At 44.9% G+C, this 17,683-nt stretch overlaps 1 protein-coding gene across 1 annotated transcript in view; it reads right to left on the reverse strand.

The window, feature by feature from the left end:
- Nucleotides 1-1,927: 1,927 nt before the first annotated feature.
- Nucleotides 1,928-17,683, reverse strand: part of GSK3B (glycogen synthase kinase 3 beta) — a 157,600-nt gene continuing 141,844 nt past the window's right edge. Inside the window, 2 exon segments of the mRNA XM_054086228.1 lie at nt 1,928-7,844; nt 13,508-13,606. Of these exon segments, the coding sequence (XP_053942203.1) occupies nt 7,777-7,844; nt 13,508-13,606 (167 nt within the window). The 3' untranslated portion in view covers nt 1,928-7,776.

A 17,683-nucleotide genomic window follows, 5' to 3' on the forward strand; every position in this document is an offset into this window, starting at 1 on the left:
TGACTGCCTCTTTGATGCTAAAGCGTTTCATTATTTCTTTTAAAACAGTGGCTGGGATGAAAAGGTGAAAGTCTCATTGATAATGTTTGCAGAGATTACAGTGGGAGGGAGTGACGGATAGGCTGGACAACTGCAGCCTCTGCACAGAAGGACAAATGCAGTCCTCTGGGAAGGAGACAGAGAGGCACCAGCTGCAAGATGCTCTCTAGCTTCCGTATTTGACATTGGGGAGACTGCTGTAGGAAATCTCTGGCTGGTTTTTGTACCCACTGCTCGAGGAGATTTAAAAACAATTATAGAGAAGATAAATTAGAAAGAATAGAAAGACATAAAGGAGCTGAAGATTCCCTTCCAGTCAAATTAGCAAGAAGTTATGAGGTGACTGGGTCCCAGTGAAGAGGCTGTGATGTTCGGAAGAGGGCCAAGGCTGGAGCAGAGGGTTCCTGTGCAAAGAGCACAGAAAGCGAGCCCACAGCTCACATGCACAGTGAGAGAAGTTAAGAGGCAGAAGGCCCCAGTGCATGTGTGTGTCTAGAAAAGACAAGCACCCAAGAATAATTAACCACCACCCCAAATCACAGAGGATTGTGACAAACTCCTCACCAGTGTCAAACTTGGAATCAGTAAACTCACCCAGTGAGGTGCTGTGGTTCAGGCAGAGATGCCTTTGCTGGTGTAACCGGCCACTCTCGATGCCAGGGGCTGGGCAGGTTGAGCAGAGCAGCCCTGGTCTTGGCACACAGGTCAGATGCAGCCCGAATCCTGGTGGTGCTGTGGGACCAATGTCAGTGAGGGGACAGCAGTCACTGCTGTTCCTTCTGGGGCAGCTGGGCTGTAGGCAGCTGCCCGGCCTTGTCACCCTGGTGTTGCAGCACCCGCCAGAGTGGCAGAAACTGAGTAAAACAAGACCTGTGAAGAGCAACAAAGCTGGTGAGGGGGCTGGAGAACAAGTCTTATGAGGAGCGGCTGAGAGAGCTGGGGTTGTTTAGCCCGGAGAAGAGGAGGCTGAGGGGAGACCTTATTACTCTCTACAACTACCTGAATGGAGGTTGTGGAGAGGAGGGAGCTGGCCTCTTCTCCCAAGTGACAGGGGACAGGACTAGAGGGAATGGCCTGAAGCTCCGTCAGGGGAGGTTCAGGTTGGATATCAGAAAAAAATTCTTCACAGTAAGAGTCATTGGGCACTGGAACAGGCTGCCCAGGGAGGTGGTCGAGTCACCTTCCCTGGAGGTGTTTAAGGAACGGGTGGATGAAGTGCTTAGGGACATGGTTTAGGGAGTGTTAGGAATGGTTGGACTCGATGATCCAATGGGTCCTTTCCAACCTGGTGATTCTGTGATTCTGTGCTCCCTTGGCTAGCTGGGACTGACTGGCACCTGCTTTGAGGGGCTTGAGCACCCAGGAAGGGCAAGAACCCCCCCAAAACTGGCTTAGCTGGGGGGAGCCAGCATGTAGCAGCCAGCAGCCAGAGGGAGCCTAATGCAGCACTTATGGTATGGACCCATCAAGGGCATTAACCACGCTGACCGTGCAGTCCAGGAAGCACAGGACTCCTCGCTCAGTGGGACGTGCCAGGCTTCACCAACTCGGTCCTTTAACGCACCCACCGGTTTGGCACCAGCAACCTCTTCTCCAGCCCCAGCCAAGTTCAGGCACAGTTCTACTACACCAAGGGGTCTCGACCACCTCCCACCAGCTGTCCCCGCACCCCCGTCCCAGGCATGGCTGGGACAACCCTTCCCACCCTCCCTGCTCCTACCTCTCCTGGAGCGGCTCCAGAGCAGAGGCTCCAGCCCACCGCCCAGTGGAGGAGGTTTCTCAAGGACAACCGCAACTCGCAGCAAACGAACAGACCAAGAGGAGCCTCTTTGCAATATAAATTTGTTTTTATTGAAGCAGCAGTCACATGACCTCGCATCTAGCCTTTAGGATAGCGACAGAATGGATTCGGCCAGGTCAGCCAGCCCAAAAAAGGATTTTATTCATTATTTTTTTTTTCTTTTTTTCTTTTTTTTCTGCTAATAGACATGTCATGTTTAATACATACATTATCCAGTACCGGAAACCCAACTCAGAGATAGCTACGTGCTGATTTGCTGGAGGAACGGTCCACTGGACGTGGTCTCGACAAACTTTACAGATCACCACCAAATAACATTACTAATGGGATTTCAATGATTGGAAAGAAAGAAAAACCAAACCCAAACAACCATGAGTGCAGGATCCAAAGCCAGCAGTTTACACAGGTTCTTAAGTTCATATTGATAGGTGGACGGTAAAGGAAGATCGGTTGGTTTTGATTTGAAATATTTAATGTCCCAGGGTTCCTCTCTCCATCAAATCAAACGGTATCATAGACAAGCTGGCATCTCTTGATAAACAGCATGGAATAACACAGCTCATTTAAGAAAACATGCTTATTTCTTGTGGTTTTTCTTTTAATTATTATTATTATTACAAAGACTCACGTCCACCTATTCTTGCGGAGTGGAAAGAGGCGTGAGGGCAAGGAACAAGGGGTGGAGGAGGGAGAAGAGGAGAAGGTGGAAAGAAAGGGGCAAGATTTTGAAATAAAGACCACACACTTGGTATTTTTTAAATTTCATTTCCAGGCTAACCTACTTTTTATTTAATGCAAATTACAGTACCAGTTAACTATTTCCGAACCAAGTCACACAGAACAAAACGTATTTACAAGGGGAATGGGGCGGGGGAGGGGGAAATAATAAAACATTAAGCATACTTTCCACAAAAAAAGTTTATATTTAAAATGAAAAAAAAAAATCAGTCACAGAGGCATTCAAGTAGTAATAATGTTATACAGGTTTTGCTTCTCCTTTAAATCAAGACAGATTTGCACAAGTGTATGCAATAGTTTGTATACAACCCACAGTCCTTAATATATATATATATTTTTAGATTTCTGTTTTTAAGATGGAAGTGGTCACGCTAATCGGTGTGTACAGGCCCAAGTGATCCATCAGCAACACAGTAATGAACGCAAATTTTACAGGCAAGCAAATTATATATATATAAGTATATTATATATATATATTAAAAATAAATTGAGAGAGACCAACACAAGGAAGCTACTTTTCTCGAGCTAAACCCCCTTAGGTACTGTTTTCCTTTCCTGTCGTTTTGCTGTTATTGCAATGTTGCAAAACGAAGCCAACTACGACCAGAACCGGCTGAGAGCCCCGTGGAAATCAGCTGCCACCCCCAGGGGTACCTGCTGGCAGAGCCCGGAACGAACACCCTTACTGTGCTTTTCCTTATCGGCTTTTCCTTTTTTTTTTCTGCGTGGTGGCCGAGGTCCCTAGTACAGGAGTACGAGTCTGACAGGCTGCTTGGCTTCTACTTTTCCAAGTACTGAAAACCAGAGGGGGGGAATTTTAAGTTGCAAGTCGCAGGCACCTGCTGTTATTTCAGGTAAAGCTTGGCTTCGAAATAAGGGGACAAAGTGTTCAGGGATCTTCTACCAGCCAAGGTCATTTGTTTTTATGCTGTTTTCTTTTTTTCCCCTAGCAAGGTAGATAAAGTTTAATATTAAGAAACACCAGCATCTTGACCGGGTGTCCATGGGGGGAGACAGACTGCGATCGAATCCGGCTCAGAGACCCACGCCACAGCAGGGCTGACGTAAAGGACAGATCAAGACCAGACTGGGTTAAAAACAAGCCCAAAAGAGAGTTAAAAGAAAAGAGGGACAGCTCTGAGCGGACTGTCGCCAACAGCTTGGCATCACTGACCTTCGTGTCACTAGAAAGAAAGTGCAGCCTCTGCTTCACTGGAATGAACACGAGATGCTTCGAAATAAAACAGCAACCTTTGGTTTGGTAAAAGAGTTAAGTGTTTTCCCATTCAAGACGATCTTATGTGGAATACTAACAAGGTAGTGAAACACAAGCAAACTAGTTTTAGAAACAAGGCCTTCGTGCTGGGCACAAGAAATCAAGAGTCATGTTAAACTTATCTCAAGAAAACAAAAAATGACTTTGGGGAGGGGTGTAGGGGGAAAACCAAGGAGAAGAGTAAGGGAACAGAAAGTCCCCCAGGCGGAAAAACCCACCGCGCTCTCCTAGAGCAATGTCCCTGCTCCTACCGTGGCCGCCGCACGGCTCTGAGCGGGGCGCAGGGGGTCCCTCCCCAGGGGTCCTTTCCGCCCACTGGCCTGGACGCTGCCCCCGGGAGGGTGGAAAGGCCGTGCCTGCTGGAAGCTGCTGCCGCCACCCAGATTACTTCTGGGGCACAGGAGTTGGGGAAAGACGAGCAAAGTCTAAATGAGCTGCTAGGGCAAGTATCTGAACGCAACCGGTCGCTGCTAGCGGGAAGAGGAGGGCAGGGTGGGCAACTTGGAGACATCCAGAACAAAGCCACGGCTCCAATGAAAAATGAATGACGGTGGAGACGGTTTCCTTTCATTCCACTACTGAGCAGGGTTATCACCGAAACCTTACAGCACTCAAAGAGTTAGAAAGCGGGGTGGGGGGAGCAAAGATGCGGGGTTGGGGAGGACAGACATCGTTAATAAAGGAGGGGGGGAGAAAAAGGGGAAAATAAAATCCAAAAAATCATGGAAGCGAAGGCACTCCAAACTATATAGATACACTATACATCGCTAGAGTTATTGTTACAATAATACAGGCCGGTACCTACTGTACAGAGTTAAAACTATATGGCTTTAAAAAGCTCGTCTACATTTTGTCTGATTATTAAACAGAATCACTGCCCTGAACGGTAACTTTTTGCTCATTAATAACAGTTCCTGGGTCCACATATTTACATACAAAACAATAAAACTCAAAATTCAAAAAACAACCAAAAATAATAATAATGTACAAGCTTGAATTTGGTGAGGAGCTTTGTTTTTGTTGTTGTTGGTATTATTTTTTTGTGATTTTCTTTTTCTTATTATTTACAAAAAAAGTTATTCAAAGACCTGGATCTAACCTGTATAAAAGAGTGTGTGATCCTGCCATGATCCTTGAAAAAAAACCAAAAAGAAAAAAAAGAAAGAAAACCAGAGGGGCGCCCCCGACCCTCCCCCAGCCTAACACACATACAAGACACACAACAGACGCCGGCACAGTCACAAAACGAGAGAGAAAAGCTCTGAACTCCCCTCCGCCAGTCCAAAATGAAAACACAAAAGTGAAAAGAAAAAAAGCCACATTTCCTGGCACAAGCAGCAATTTTTCTTCATTACTTTTATTACTCTTTTTAGTTTTTTTTAAAGACTTGGTAATTCACTGCCTCAAAACAACAGCGTCTGCGGCCAATGCTTCAGCAGCCTTGCCTATACAGCAAGATCCATACCCTGCCACTGTCCTACTTTTTGAGTCTCCTGCATCCATTTGGATCACTGGGTCAACCAAGCCCCTTCACTTACCTTTCGGACACTGACTAGCCAAGCTCTCGCATAAAGACGCTCTTCAGCCCTTTCTATTGAAGTTGCACTTAAGGATTCGGAAAGCCTTCTGTTTCTAAATGTGGGCGCGCTTCCCTTTGCAGCCAGCCAGAATCCAATGTCAGCTAAAAGCTTTAAAACCACTTTTTTTGTGTGTGCCTGACAGAAAATTGCCGAGGGGTGGAACGCAACGGTTTAGTGGTTTCACTGTAGGTGGTCACTCACCTCTTGAAACAGCTCCTGCCTCCCTGAATCCACCCCCTCCCCCGTGTGTCAGGCAGGAGAGAAAGCGCAGAGATTTTTATCAGCTCTGGGGCTGCTTAGGACAGTTTTCAAAAAAAACCAAATCCCATGTCAACAGGATAAAAGGTACAACAGGAAACACGCTGAACTCGTGAGCAAAATCCCTGCTGCCCCCATGGTGGCTGCGCTGGCTGAAGCCGCTACTGCTGCCTATCCCTGGGTGACCCAAAGGTCCACCTGCATGTTCCCAAAAAGCAACTGCTTGCCTTAGAGATCCGCAGTTTGAATAACAGCTTGATAAGCACCAAAGGTGACTACAGTTTCTCTGAAGGAGGATAAGGCCTAAGCGGACACCAACCACAAGCCTACGACAAGATCGGGTTTCATGAAGTCTTGTTTCTACGCTGCGGCTGCACCCGGCCGCTCACCTGACCCTTGCCTGAGGAATATTGCTTTGACTTCAGGAAGAGAGACGGGGATGCTCGCACCATGCGCCGTCGCAGGGAGGAAACCCGGACCCTGAACAGATGGGACTGGAACAAGCATTCACCTCACGCTTCAGTCGGACTGTTTCGAGATCACAGACAGAATAAAAAAAAGCAGTATTGTATCTATGTATACATGTATGTATTTATATAATATATATACACACACACTCATATAAAGTCAGCTTTCCTACACGTCAGCAGGTACAAATTACTGTCGAGAGCACTCGGATGTGTATTTTATTAATATTCTACCAATGTAAAAACATAACGGCGACGTGGCAACGCGCATCAATAAATAGAGATCAAAAAAAAGCAAGAGGTTAAAAAAAAAAAAGATAAAATTAAATACAGGTTCTAGCTGTGGATTTAAAATCAGAACCATCATAGAATGTGGCGTCCTGCGAGTTAAAACTGCAGTTAAAAAGAACCATTACAGAATAACCCAGTAGACTGTTACAGTTCACATTACAAACCCTGGTGTCCTTTTCCCGTACGCACCTCGGGAAAGGGAAGCCTGTTCAAATTGAGAGCCTGGGGAGAAGGGGGGGGAAGAAAAAAAAAACCTGAACAACCAAGCTTTCACAGAGGCCACTTCCCAAAATGTCGCTTAACATCCCTGGCTGGACCCCCACCCCCTCCAAGGATTTTGTTCGTCCGCTCTTCTCTGCTGAAGACGGGAGCTGACCAACTGCCTCGGCCGGCCGGTTTGCCCTGCCCCAGCCCGCCGTGTGGCAGGGAGGGCAGGAGCTCCGGCTGGGCAATGGAGCTGCTTCGGCAAAGCTAACCGGTTGTGTCGGTGCATGTGTGTGTATTATATTATATACGACCCGCTTGGGTAAGACTTTTCCCATAAGGAAGCTGCAGGTTTCTTCATCGCTAGCATTGATTTTGAAAAGGAAAGGTTTCCGCTAGCGGTACAAGCCTTATAGACACATGGCAAACCCTCCCCCCAACCCCATGGCAACCTATTTTCCTATCACATTGCCTCTCCCCGTACTGAGACGGGGCAGGTTCTTCAGACAACCCGGGATATGGATTTGCTGAGAAGAAACGCTGAGCTCTGTCGAATGACCCCTGCTAAGCTCCCAACCAAATTCAAGCTGTGCACTACATCAAAGTCCAAAACTTCACTTAAAAAGAAAATAAAAAAAGAGGTTAAAAAAAAAAACCACAAACTTCAGCAGAGAATGAGGTTTGGGGGTTTGGTTTTGCTTTGTTTTTTTTTTTTTTTTTTTTTCCTTCTTTCTGTTGTGGGAGGGGGCACGAGGCAAGAGTCCTGGTTCTGAAGTATACAACAGCAAACTTCTAACATGAAGAGATTGTCGAGGGGAGAGACACTGGTGTGTTGTATTGCTCCGCTTTCCCTCCTCCCCCCACCTAGTCCCCTGCCCCGGACACCCTGCAGAGTGAGAGTACAATGAAACTAGTTTGTATTTATAGATATTTTACAAGGTTAAATAAGAACAACAATAATAATAATAAAAAATTGAACACTAAAATGAACAGGTTGGTTGGTTTGTTGATTTTTTTTTTTTTCTCCTCTTTTTAATTTTCTTTCCAAATGTGACCAGTGTTGCTGAGCAAGACTCAAATTACTGGTGATTTTTCCTGTGCAGCTGGCTGCTTGGTACCGGTTCAGGTGGAGTTGGAGGCTGATGCTGTAGCTACACTATTGGTCTGAACTCGTTCTCCTGCGTTAACATCTGCAAATGACAGGCAAGAGGAAGAGAAGAGAGAAAAACAACCAGTATTACCTCCAAAATATACACACATTTGAAACAATAGCTATAACATTTTCTCTGCACAGGGATGCCCACAACTCCCACTGAGGTTTGGTCACGATCCTCTCCTGACTTTAAGGGGTGCAGATGCAACAGTTCAGTCTGGGGAGGGGGCAGGAAGATTGTCTTTAAGCAGAAGGAAGGCAACCTCAGGGCTGAGGGTTGTAGACCAGCACACAAACACCCAGCTGGGCTTTAGCAGATCTTGCAGGACATGACACAGCTCACACAGTAGTTAAGTCACCCACACAATATTTCAGTAACTATAATTGCAAGACAGGGCACAGTATCATCACCAAAGCCAAACCTATCAAGTATCTGTGGTTACTACAAGGTTTCACTGACGTTTCACATTGTTAGGCCTTCTTGTAACAACAGCACCTGTTATTTGTTTGTAGGAGCACAGACAATGAAGGCAAGGAGCCCGCTTCCCTGGCAGAAACAGCTTGTGCGTTAACAATTCATGCACTTGTTGCCTTGGAAAACATCTTTCAAGTGTACTGGTTTATTCTCTGTTGCTCAACCAGAGTTGGATCTGCCTCCACTCCGAACTGCTGAAGCAGATGAACATCAAGGCGTGAAGCCAGTCATGGGGTCTACACAAACGCACGACATTGTCAAAGGACCCACTCTTGTCAGTAAGTGGCCTCCAACACCTTCTCGTCAGTTCTTTGGGAGGGAGAGTGCCCCACAGGCAGACAAGTCACAGCATCATTGGCATGTGTTTGCTGTAACTGTGTTTTCATAGGCCACCACATCAGGTATTTTCTCTAAAAAAATTGTTCTTGGTATTAGAGAAGGCAGTAGAGAAAAAAACAATGCCCCAACTTCTTCTCGAACCATCCTACTTTGTATCTAACTGGCATGGTCACAGGAAGATAGGTGGACGAACCGTTAAACGCAAAATACTCAAGACAAAAAAAACGGTATGGGGAAAAGAGATACTAAGTGAGGTTTTCTACAAGAGACCATCACGCTTTTCTCCCGCTTCACTGAAGTAAGGTGAAATGCAGAGCCACCAATACTGCAATAGGGGGAAAAAAAGCCTTATCTCAGTGCAGAAGAGGGCAGACTGGGCAGACAGTGCCTTCGAAAAGACAGAGGGAAAAGGGCTCGTAAAAAGAAAGAGCAGACTGACTCACCTCAGACTGAAGGACAGTATGACTAGCATAAATAACAGACACAGCAAAATACAACGGGTGGGTGACAAGGGGTGCAGTAATGCTTCCCCAGGACAGAAGAGCTTGCAAGGCAAAGCAGCCGGGCAATCCTCTAATGTCACTTGATAACAAATCCCCTCTCCTCTCCTGCCACACTGACCTGCCCACAGTTGAAAGTGCAGCTCTGAGCAAAGGCAACAAAGTGAAATGAGTGAGGGTCTAGAAATGGGCAGCACTTGCTGAATGATAAATCAAGTAACGTACACAGATGATGTCAATGAAAATAGTAAATCAAACAAACAGCAGCATCCAGGAATACAAGGGACAAGTGGAAAGAGAGGATAATGCCTATTTGAAAAGGAAATGCTGCAAGGAGCATGTGGGAAGAAAGGGAAATCTTACTGCGGGCAGAGGATGCCTGACAACTGCTCTGGGAGTTTCCAGTTGCCTTTCCTTTCACTCCAAATTAATTGCGACCCCTGCTTCATGCAGGAATAACCACCCGGATAAAAAAAGCTCATGCAGTAGAAGCAGCAAGGCAGCATGACAACAGCACCAACATTATTTGGAAACCTAGTCTGGCACATGAGACACTTCTTCCTACATGCAGAATTAGCCTGAAGGAGAAATCTCAAATCCCATGTGCATTCAGACCAAGGTTGACCATGGAAATCAAAAGTGACCCAGACAGACAGTTAACAGTTTCCACACTTTAAGCTTTCACTGTGCCTATTCTAGATTAAACTTTCAAGTACAGATAAACTCTGGTGAATGCAACATATGCTATGCCTGATGCAAGCAGTCCAGCTGCAGTCCGTACTGCTGCCAGAGGATTTCTCTGTACGCATACAGAAAGTGCTTGTATTTCATTTGCTGAAATTAAATGTGCTTTTGATCTACTATTCCCATAGACAGCAGAGGCTGCAATCGTTATCATTACATTGCTAGTGAGCAGAGATAAATAGGAGAGGAGGGGATGGAGCTACTTCATATAACATATGCTCCCTCTCTATCATCATGCTACTAGGGGAGTTCCTGAGAAATATATATGCACATGTTAAGAAGAAATAAACCAGGTGATGCAGCCCAAGACCATTTACATAGGGCTTTTCACAACAATATATACCAGTCTACCCAGGCTGGGGCAGACTGCAGAACCTGTGCAAGATGTACTTGCTCCAAGCCTGCAAGAAAATGCAGTATTTTGACATTCCAGCTTGTCCTTTGACTGCATTGACAATAAGGGGGGGGCTTCTTCCAACACCCATTTGCTGAAGCACCAGAAAGAACAGAACTGGAGTATGAAGGTCTCTGGATGTTCACTTACTCCTCACCACGAGAAAGCAGTATTTGGGCACAAAAAGAAGAAAATCTAGGCCTTCAGCAATATTGTGTGAACATCTGCTTTGCCAAGCAGTGGCCTGTGCCACCGTGGAAGCCCTGCTGAAGAGTGAAGACAGGAGCCGACAGGCAGTTTTTTGGTACGGGACAGATGACTATACAACCCTGAGGTGAGGGCAGCCTCTGCCCTAAACTACCCACCTCCGCCTGTGTGGGCAAAGAAATCACATCAGGGGCTTAAGCGGCAGCCACCTCCAAAGCTTCTTCCAAACTGAGGGCACAAACATCTTTCATTAATGTAGAACACCTCCTCCAATTCAGCTTCTCCCTCTGAGGAATACCTCAACTTTCTTGGAGGGTACGTGGCAACCCTCAGGAACCTCCCGGAGAGGAAAGATGGGGCTTCACTTCAGAGAAAGACAGATGTCAACTCAGTCTGAGCAAGCCCATTAGCTGGCTGTATTGGTAAAGCTGACAGACTGTGCTGCCCATCTGCAAAACTACAGAAGCAAAACTACCACTAGCCTGAGAGTCTCCACAGGACAGACGAGATGACAAGTGGAGGGAGAAGAAAAGCCTGGTTTTCCTATTGTGCCTGCTTATGGATGTAGAAACCCAGGGCTCAGAGCAAAACTGGTGAGCCCAAAACATGCAAGTTTTACTCCTCTAACTGTCATGGACTCATCTATGTGCCCAGTAAATTGCTTGTCCCTTTTCTCACGGTTAAGGAATTTTCCAAAAGTTTTCCAAAATTCCTTCAGTGGGAACACCACAAATGCACTTTATCTTATTTTATGGAGCACTGTGGTATTTTTTAACAGCCGCATACGGGCAGGTAACACCAGTTCTAATCTGCTTTGATGCTGAAAGTTCAGGCACACCATTGTATTTGGGATTATACACGATCAACACAGCAGGAATGCCGAAGACGATGACCCCAGTATCCCTGCTGGCACAACTGCAGAGAGTTACAGAGAGGTAACTACTGCTACTGGCTGATCCAAGAAGAAAAACTTGTAGTCACACAAGCGGGTAACACTTTCAGCTTGGTGTGCATGCTGCCTTCAAACGCTGTGTCTGCAAGGATACAAAACCATTCTCCTCCAGCTACATAGAGTCAGCATCCAGAAGGACCTGGACAGGCTTGAATGGTGAGCCTGTGCAAACCTCATGAAGTTCAACAAGGCCAAGTGCAGGGTACTGCACCTGGGTCAGGGTAATTCCAAGCATGAATACAGGCTGGGTGGAGAATGGATTGAGAGCAGCCCTGAAGAGGAGGACTTGGGGGTGCTGGTGGATGAGAAGCTCAACATGAGCCAGCAACGTGCGCTTGCAGCCCAAAACCATATCCTGGGCTGCAACAGAAGTGTGACCAGCAGTGCTACAGAAAACCCAAGCTGCGTGTTGCCCAATACTGAACTTAATTTCACAACTTCTTTCCAAGCTGCATGGATATTTCTTTTGTTTTGGAACTATGAATAAGAGTTCATATCCCAACCCAGTGCAGTGCTTGCAAACTGCAGGTTAAAAGATGTTGACATCAACAAGGTGGGCTTGTTTTGTTTTGTTTCTTTTAGTATACTTCACATGTAGGACACAGCCAATACATTCCACCCCCCCATGAACTCTTGGAATGTGGCTGGTGAAAGCAGACTTCTTAGCCCCATTAATTCCACAAGACTTGTATCTTAGCAAAGAGAAAAGGCACGAAAGGGCCATTAAGTGTAACAGGATTTTTCACTTTTTTCACTTTTTTAATTTTTTCAATCACTTTTACAACTTTTTTAGCCATTTTTTTCTCACTCATTGTTGAGCAGCAGATGCATATAAAAGGGAAACAGAACACGACTATTGGCAAAACACTGCCAAATGCATGAAACAAACATATTCAATTTGCAAATAGCAATTATGCTTTCTCCTAAATTCAGAGCACAAATCATACAGGCTATAGCTTTTACCTAGTGCTACTACATTTTTGGAGGGAAGCCTCATCTTTCAAACCTTGCATCTGTCTGGCCTGGAGTATGAAAACACTTTCTGTACGGCACTGGCTGGACCAAATGTGTCAGCTATCAGGTAACAGCCTAGCACATGCAATGGCAACCATTTTCCTGCACATTTCAGGAATACCTTTTTAGTTAGGGCTTCTCCTTATCGGCTATCTTACACTAAGTAAATGCCCTGCACCTCAAAAGAGGGTCATAGCCCTTGCCAAATGGGACTGACGTGCACACAGGATACGTATGGAAGCACACCCATTTTGCAGCCTGCCTTTCATTGCCCAAGCCCGGACACAGCCAGTGTGCCGACTCAGGGCTGACTCAGTGGAAGAGTGCCGTGTACCAAATCACCTCTGCCACATCCTGCAGGATTTTCTCTGGGTGTCTCCAACTGATCTTACCCAGCTTTTAAGCTTTCACTGGAAGCAGATTACAATATGGAGTGGCTACAGGCCAACAGTGAGCTTTTAAAAGAAACCTGACAGAGCGTGAGGGAGGCAAGAAAGAAATTCACTCAGTGCTGGCCAAAACCCAATAGCATCTGCCTAGTGCCCGAAGATGACACAAGCAGACTCGGTAAGAAACAACTGCAACTACTTAGATGAGGCAGCGAACATGCTGACTGAACTCCCTAATCAGACTTTTAAGTGCTAATGCCTTTGGGGAAAAGTCCTCTCCATCCATGCTCCATTGTGTACTGAGCTTGGCTGTTTCTTCTTTTCCTAGGCATCAAACTCATGCTCCAAGCCAGTATTTATTTCAGACTGTCTGAGAGCTCAGAAATTAGGTGCAAGCCAGTCCATAAGGGTTGCTAAAAGCCAAGTGAGATAATGTTTTTTTAATACTAGAGGTCAGAATGAGAACAACCAACAAATTAAACAGTCAAACAGAGAGTTTAAGTACTCCGGGTTAAGATGTGGGCTGGTGACCACAGCTAGCACCCAAATGACCACCTACCAAGGCAGACTATCAGGTGATGCTGGAACAAACTCTTCCTCCCCCTGTATCCCAAGGGCCAAGGCAGAGGGTTGGTGCCTGAGAAGTGGGAGTGAAGGTGGGGAGAGAGGCAGGCCCATGTTCTCACCTGAGGCTGCTGTAGCGTTTGTAGGGGTTGAAGCAGCTGCTTGGTTCCGGGCATGAGCAGGGATGAGGATCGAAGCCAGAGATGGGTTACTTGACAGTTCTGGAGGGGAGGTGGAACAAACAGAGTTAGCTTATCATCCACAAAGAGCCCCACCATGCAGGCTCAGCTCCTTGGATTTCCCCCTGTAACAGCAACTTCAGGCAAAACACATGCCCTCGCAGCCAAAGGTTGCATTACATTTTCTACCTTGCTGACTAGCAAGAGGAAACCACAGCAGTATTCAGCAAGGCAGTCTCCAGGGCAAGACTGTCAAAACTACAAGTAGTGGTGCAAGGGTTTTATTTTCTACAGAAAGACAGCAGTTTGGGAGTTAGCAAAGAACCAACCAAGCCTGTTCCTTACCAATGGGGCTCGATAATGCTGTTTCCCTCCGAGTGCTGGAAGGATTCCCTTCACAAACCCACTTGCAATCAGTCTCAAGGTGAAGACAGATAACAGTGGTGCTGCTTTGGGCACTGGTTCAGCAAGCAAGCAGCTGCCACAGTTGCTCCAAGAGCTTTAGGGATTCAATTCTTTGGCTCACTCAAGCATCACTTTCTCAAGGACCCAGGAACCTAAACCCAATCTCTCACAGCAGTCTCCTTGAGCGAGGCCAAGAAGAGGTAACATCTCCTTCAAAAAGCAGAGGCAAAAGCAAAGGGAGTTGATTTGCTGGGCAATTTAAATGGACAACACAATGACGCAACCATTCTTTCTGAAGAAATTAATGAAAGAAAAAATAGCCATGTCTTTTAGGCTCCAAATCTAATATAGCTTCAAGATGTATCAGAATGAGAAATAGGCATCTTGCAGCCACAACTGTGGGAGCATTAAAGGCAACACATTGCCAACAGATGACAATCTCCTGGCATCCTTTCAAGAGAATCTAGTGCCTCACAGAAGGTGGGACTGAGCAGAGACAAGACAGGTCCTGTTTGTTTCAGAAACAGGAGTGACTGTCTCTTGAGAAAGCAACATCCAGTGAAAGGGATGTGAACAGTCACCTCTCAGAAGGAGACTGATGACTTTTGGAGCTCCAGGAGGTCATCTGGAGGAGAAATGAGAATAGACAGCTTTTTACATAAGACCTCCAGATAGCAAGGGCTGTACAGAAACCAGTCCAAATCAGTCACGGGTTCAGTAAGGTGGTTTTGCACACAGCCTTAAATTATTTGGGCTCATTTTCAAGAGCCCATTGCTTTTCTTTAAGCCAAGCTTTAAACTTAGGGCCCCCTAAAGGGATCAGTCGTCTACTTGGTGGTTTTTTTTTCTTCATTAAGTTACGTTAAGTTTCTTTACTGCTAGGAGGGCAAGATGCAGAAGACTCTCACCTGCTTACAAGCCTCTCATTACTACATATTTTGAGACTACCTTTCAACACTTACGAACACATGCTCCAGTCTAGAATCAAACTGAAGTTGCTACACTACCTGCAACCTATCCAATATATCTTGCAATACTCCATTCATGTCTAAGCAGACCAAGCTGGTCCTTCTAGAAATCCTTAATACAGCATGCGTACAAATACTAATCCTGAAATGTATATGGGACTAATTCAGAATTCAGATATTCATAACTTAATTCAGAATTCAAAAATCTCCATTTTAAATGGAAAAAATAGCTGAAGAAAGATGAATCCTCAAGTGTCAAAGCTGAACACCAGTGATAAAACTACACTTCAATACTATCTCAAGCCTATACTTGAATACTATATTGGGTATTAGCTGCTCCATGCCAGAAATTGTTGCTCCTTTAGTATTTCTCCAAAGCTATTTCTCAAATCTGTTTTTACTCGGAATCTGCTGTTAACCTGGCTTTCTATGATGCCCACCTTATTTTCTGTGTGTCACTGACAGCAATATTGAACTGTGACCCAAACAAAAGTAGAGCTAAAACCTCAAGTAAACCAAATGCCATTTGCTACCTTCTGGTGTGAAGCAGAGCCTTGAGGATGCAGCTATAGGCTGCCCGCATCGCTATAGCCAGAAAACTAGTTGATCTGACAGAATAACAACATTTCAACAGCACTTCGACTCTGTTCTCACTCCTCCCATATGTTTATCTTATGCCACCAGAACACCTTTCACACCAATAATGGCAAGTGTACTGGGTTTTGTTGTCCTTAAGGCAAGTGCAGCCATTTCTGTGAACCTACCTTAAAGCACTTGCATAGAGACTACAAGACTGAGCTTGTTCCATTCTTCTCAAACCCCATATTATCTTTCTTGGTATGAAGTGTCTTAAATTCAGCATGCTCTGAATGTCTTGACATTCCCCTTAGAGGAGCGGGTCAATTCAGACAAGAAAAAAAAAAATCAAAGTAAATTGAACTCTTCTGGATGAAGCAGCTTTGCTTGAGAACTTGCCCGAGTTTTTGTTCTACTGTATTTTTGCAGCTATCCAGTCTGCAATGATGAAACACGTCAATACTAAGGAAAAACCTTGACCTGTGGTACCTACAGTCTACAAAGTATTAAGAAACTCTTCTCAGTCATTCTCAGTCATTTCCAACACAGTATCTGGACAAGTCGTTGAACTGTGGACTGCTTATCCAAATCAAACTTGTGATTCAGAGTTGGGTTACTTACAACGAATACTGCTGCAAGAAGGTATTATGATCAAGGCAATCCAGACAAAGTTTTCAATACTATGATGTGAACAGAGCAGTTATCCCAATTCACTTCTGAGAGCCAACTCCATTCACATCAGCTGGGAGAACAGCTTTGGTATTCTCTTGATCAAATAATTTCAACTGCAGCCAGTTTACATCTCCAACAAGGAACAGGAATAAAGATGTCCAGTTTCACTAGAACACCAGATCATCTTCATTCCTCAAGCACAATAAAACAGTGCAGTGTTCTTTTTCAGTATGGTTAGGTTTGACACATCAACACTTCCAGAATCCTCTGGAAAAAATTAGTTTTGTACCATGTTTGCTTTGTCACAGTAACAAACTTTCCATGTAACTCAAATTATTCCAGCAGTTTCTCCTCAATCTACAGGAGCGCTGGAAGCAACCCAAGTTTTATCCTTTTCCTCTTCTTCCTCTCTCCACATGCCCTGAGCAGAAATACTCTGTCTGAAAAAAAAAAACTAGATCTAACTCAAATGGTCACACTAAGGATTTCTGGTCACATTGAAACAGATCTTTTTTCCAAAGGTCACAAACCAGACTCAAAAAAAACCCCTCAAAACACCCCCTCTGCTTCCACTTCAGCAAAAAAGCCATTTATCATTGACAAGCACAATAATCATTCCCAAGTGCTGAATCGCAGAAGAATTTTATAGTCTTCACCAGCACAATCACCAGCACGTTACAAGTAGTTTAGCAAATGGCAGTCGTTTCACAGTAAGTTTGAAAATTCAGATTCTAAGAGGAAAAATACTTTCTATCTTGCAGATTTAACACTCATTAAAACTGCATCTCTGTGGCTAGTGGAGATAAGTCCTTGGCCAAAACAATTTTTCAAACCCCTGTCAGTGTGTAACATTTATTTAAATATTAAGACAAACTTACAGGGAAGACATTAAGAATGAGCAGATCTCCAACAGATCTCCCCTCTACTATAAAGTAAGCACCTACATGCCCCACTGCTGGCAGCCAAAGACCATGATCTTTATCGTCCATATTCTCCCACTGCTTTTTTTCCTGGATTCTAATTGAACAGCATCAGTGATCAGCAGATTCAGTATGACGCTTAGGTTCTTTCTGGAAATCAACCCAAGGCACTAATGGCATTGATATTTTTAATAGTTTTGCCTACAATCCTTCTGCAGCTACTTCCTACTTCACAGGTTTCAGACAACTGCGTAGAGCCAAATAAAACACTGAAAACTTAATATTGTCTGTTGAAAACAAATGCCATTTGAAACAAAAGGATGTCTTTTATTACTTTTTAAATTACTACAGGTGACTTAACATGAATCATCATTTCATTTCAAGTTTCCCAGTTGGGATTTCTGCTCTAGACTAGCCAATTTGACAGGACCTTGCACAGTCTGGCTAAAGACCAAGGACTGCACAGCAGTCACAGGAGAAGCAAAAGCTTCTTGAGGTCGTAATCAGGACGGCTGCTACATGAGACTACTGAAAATTTATTAATTACAAAGGTCTTAAAACCATGACACTTGCAATTT

Source organism: Cuculus canorus, chromosome 1 (assembly GCF_017976375.1).
Source record: "Cuculus canorus isolate bCucCan1 chromosome 1, bCucCan1.pri, whole genome shotgun sequence".
Lineage (NCBI taxonomy): Eukaryota > Metazoa > Chordata > Aves > Cuculiformes > Cuculidae > Cuculus > Cuculus canorus.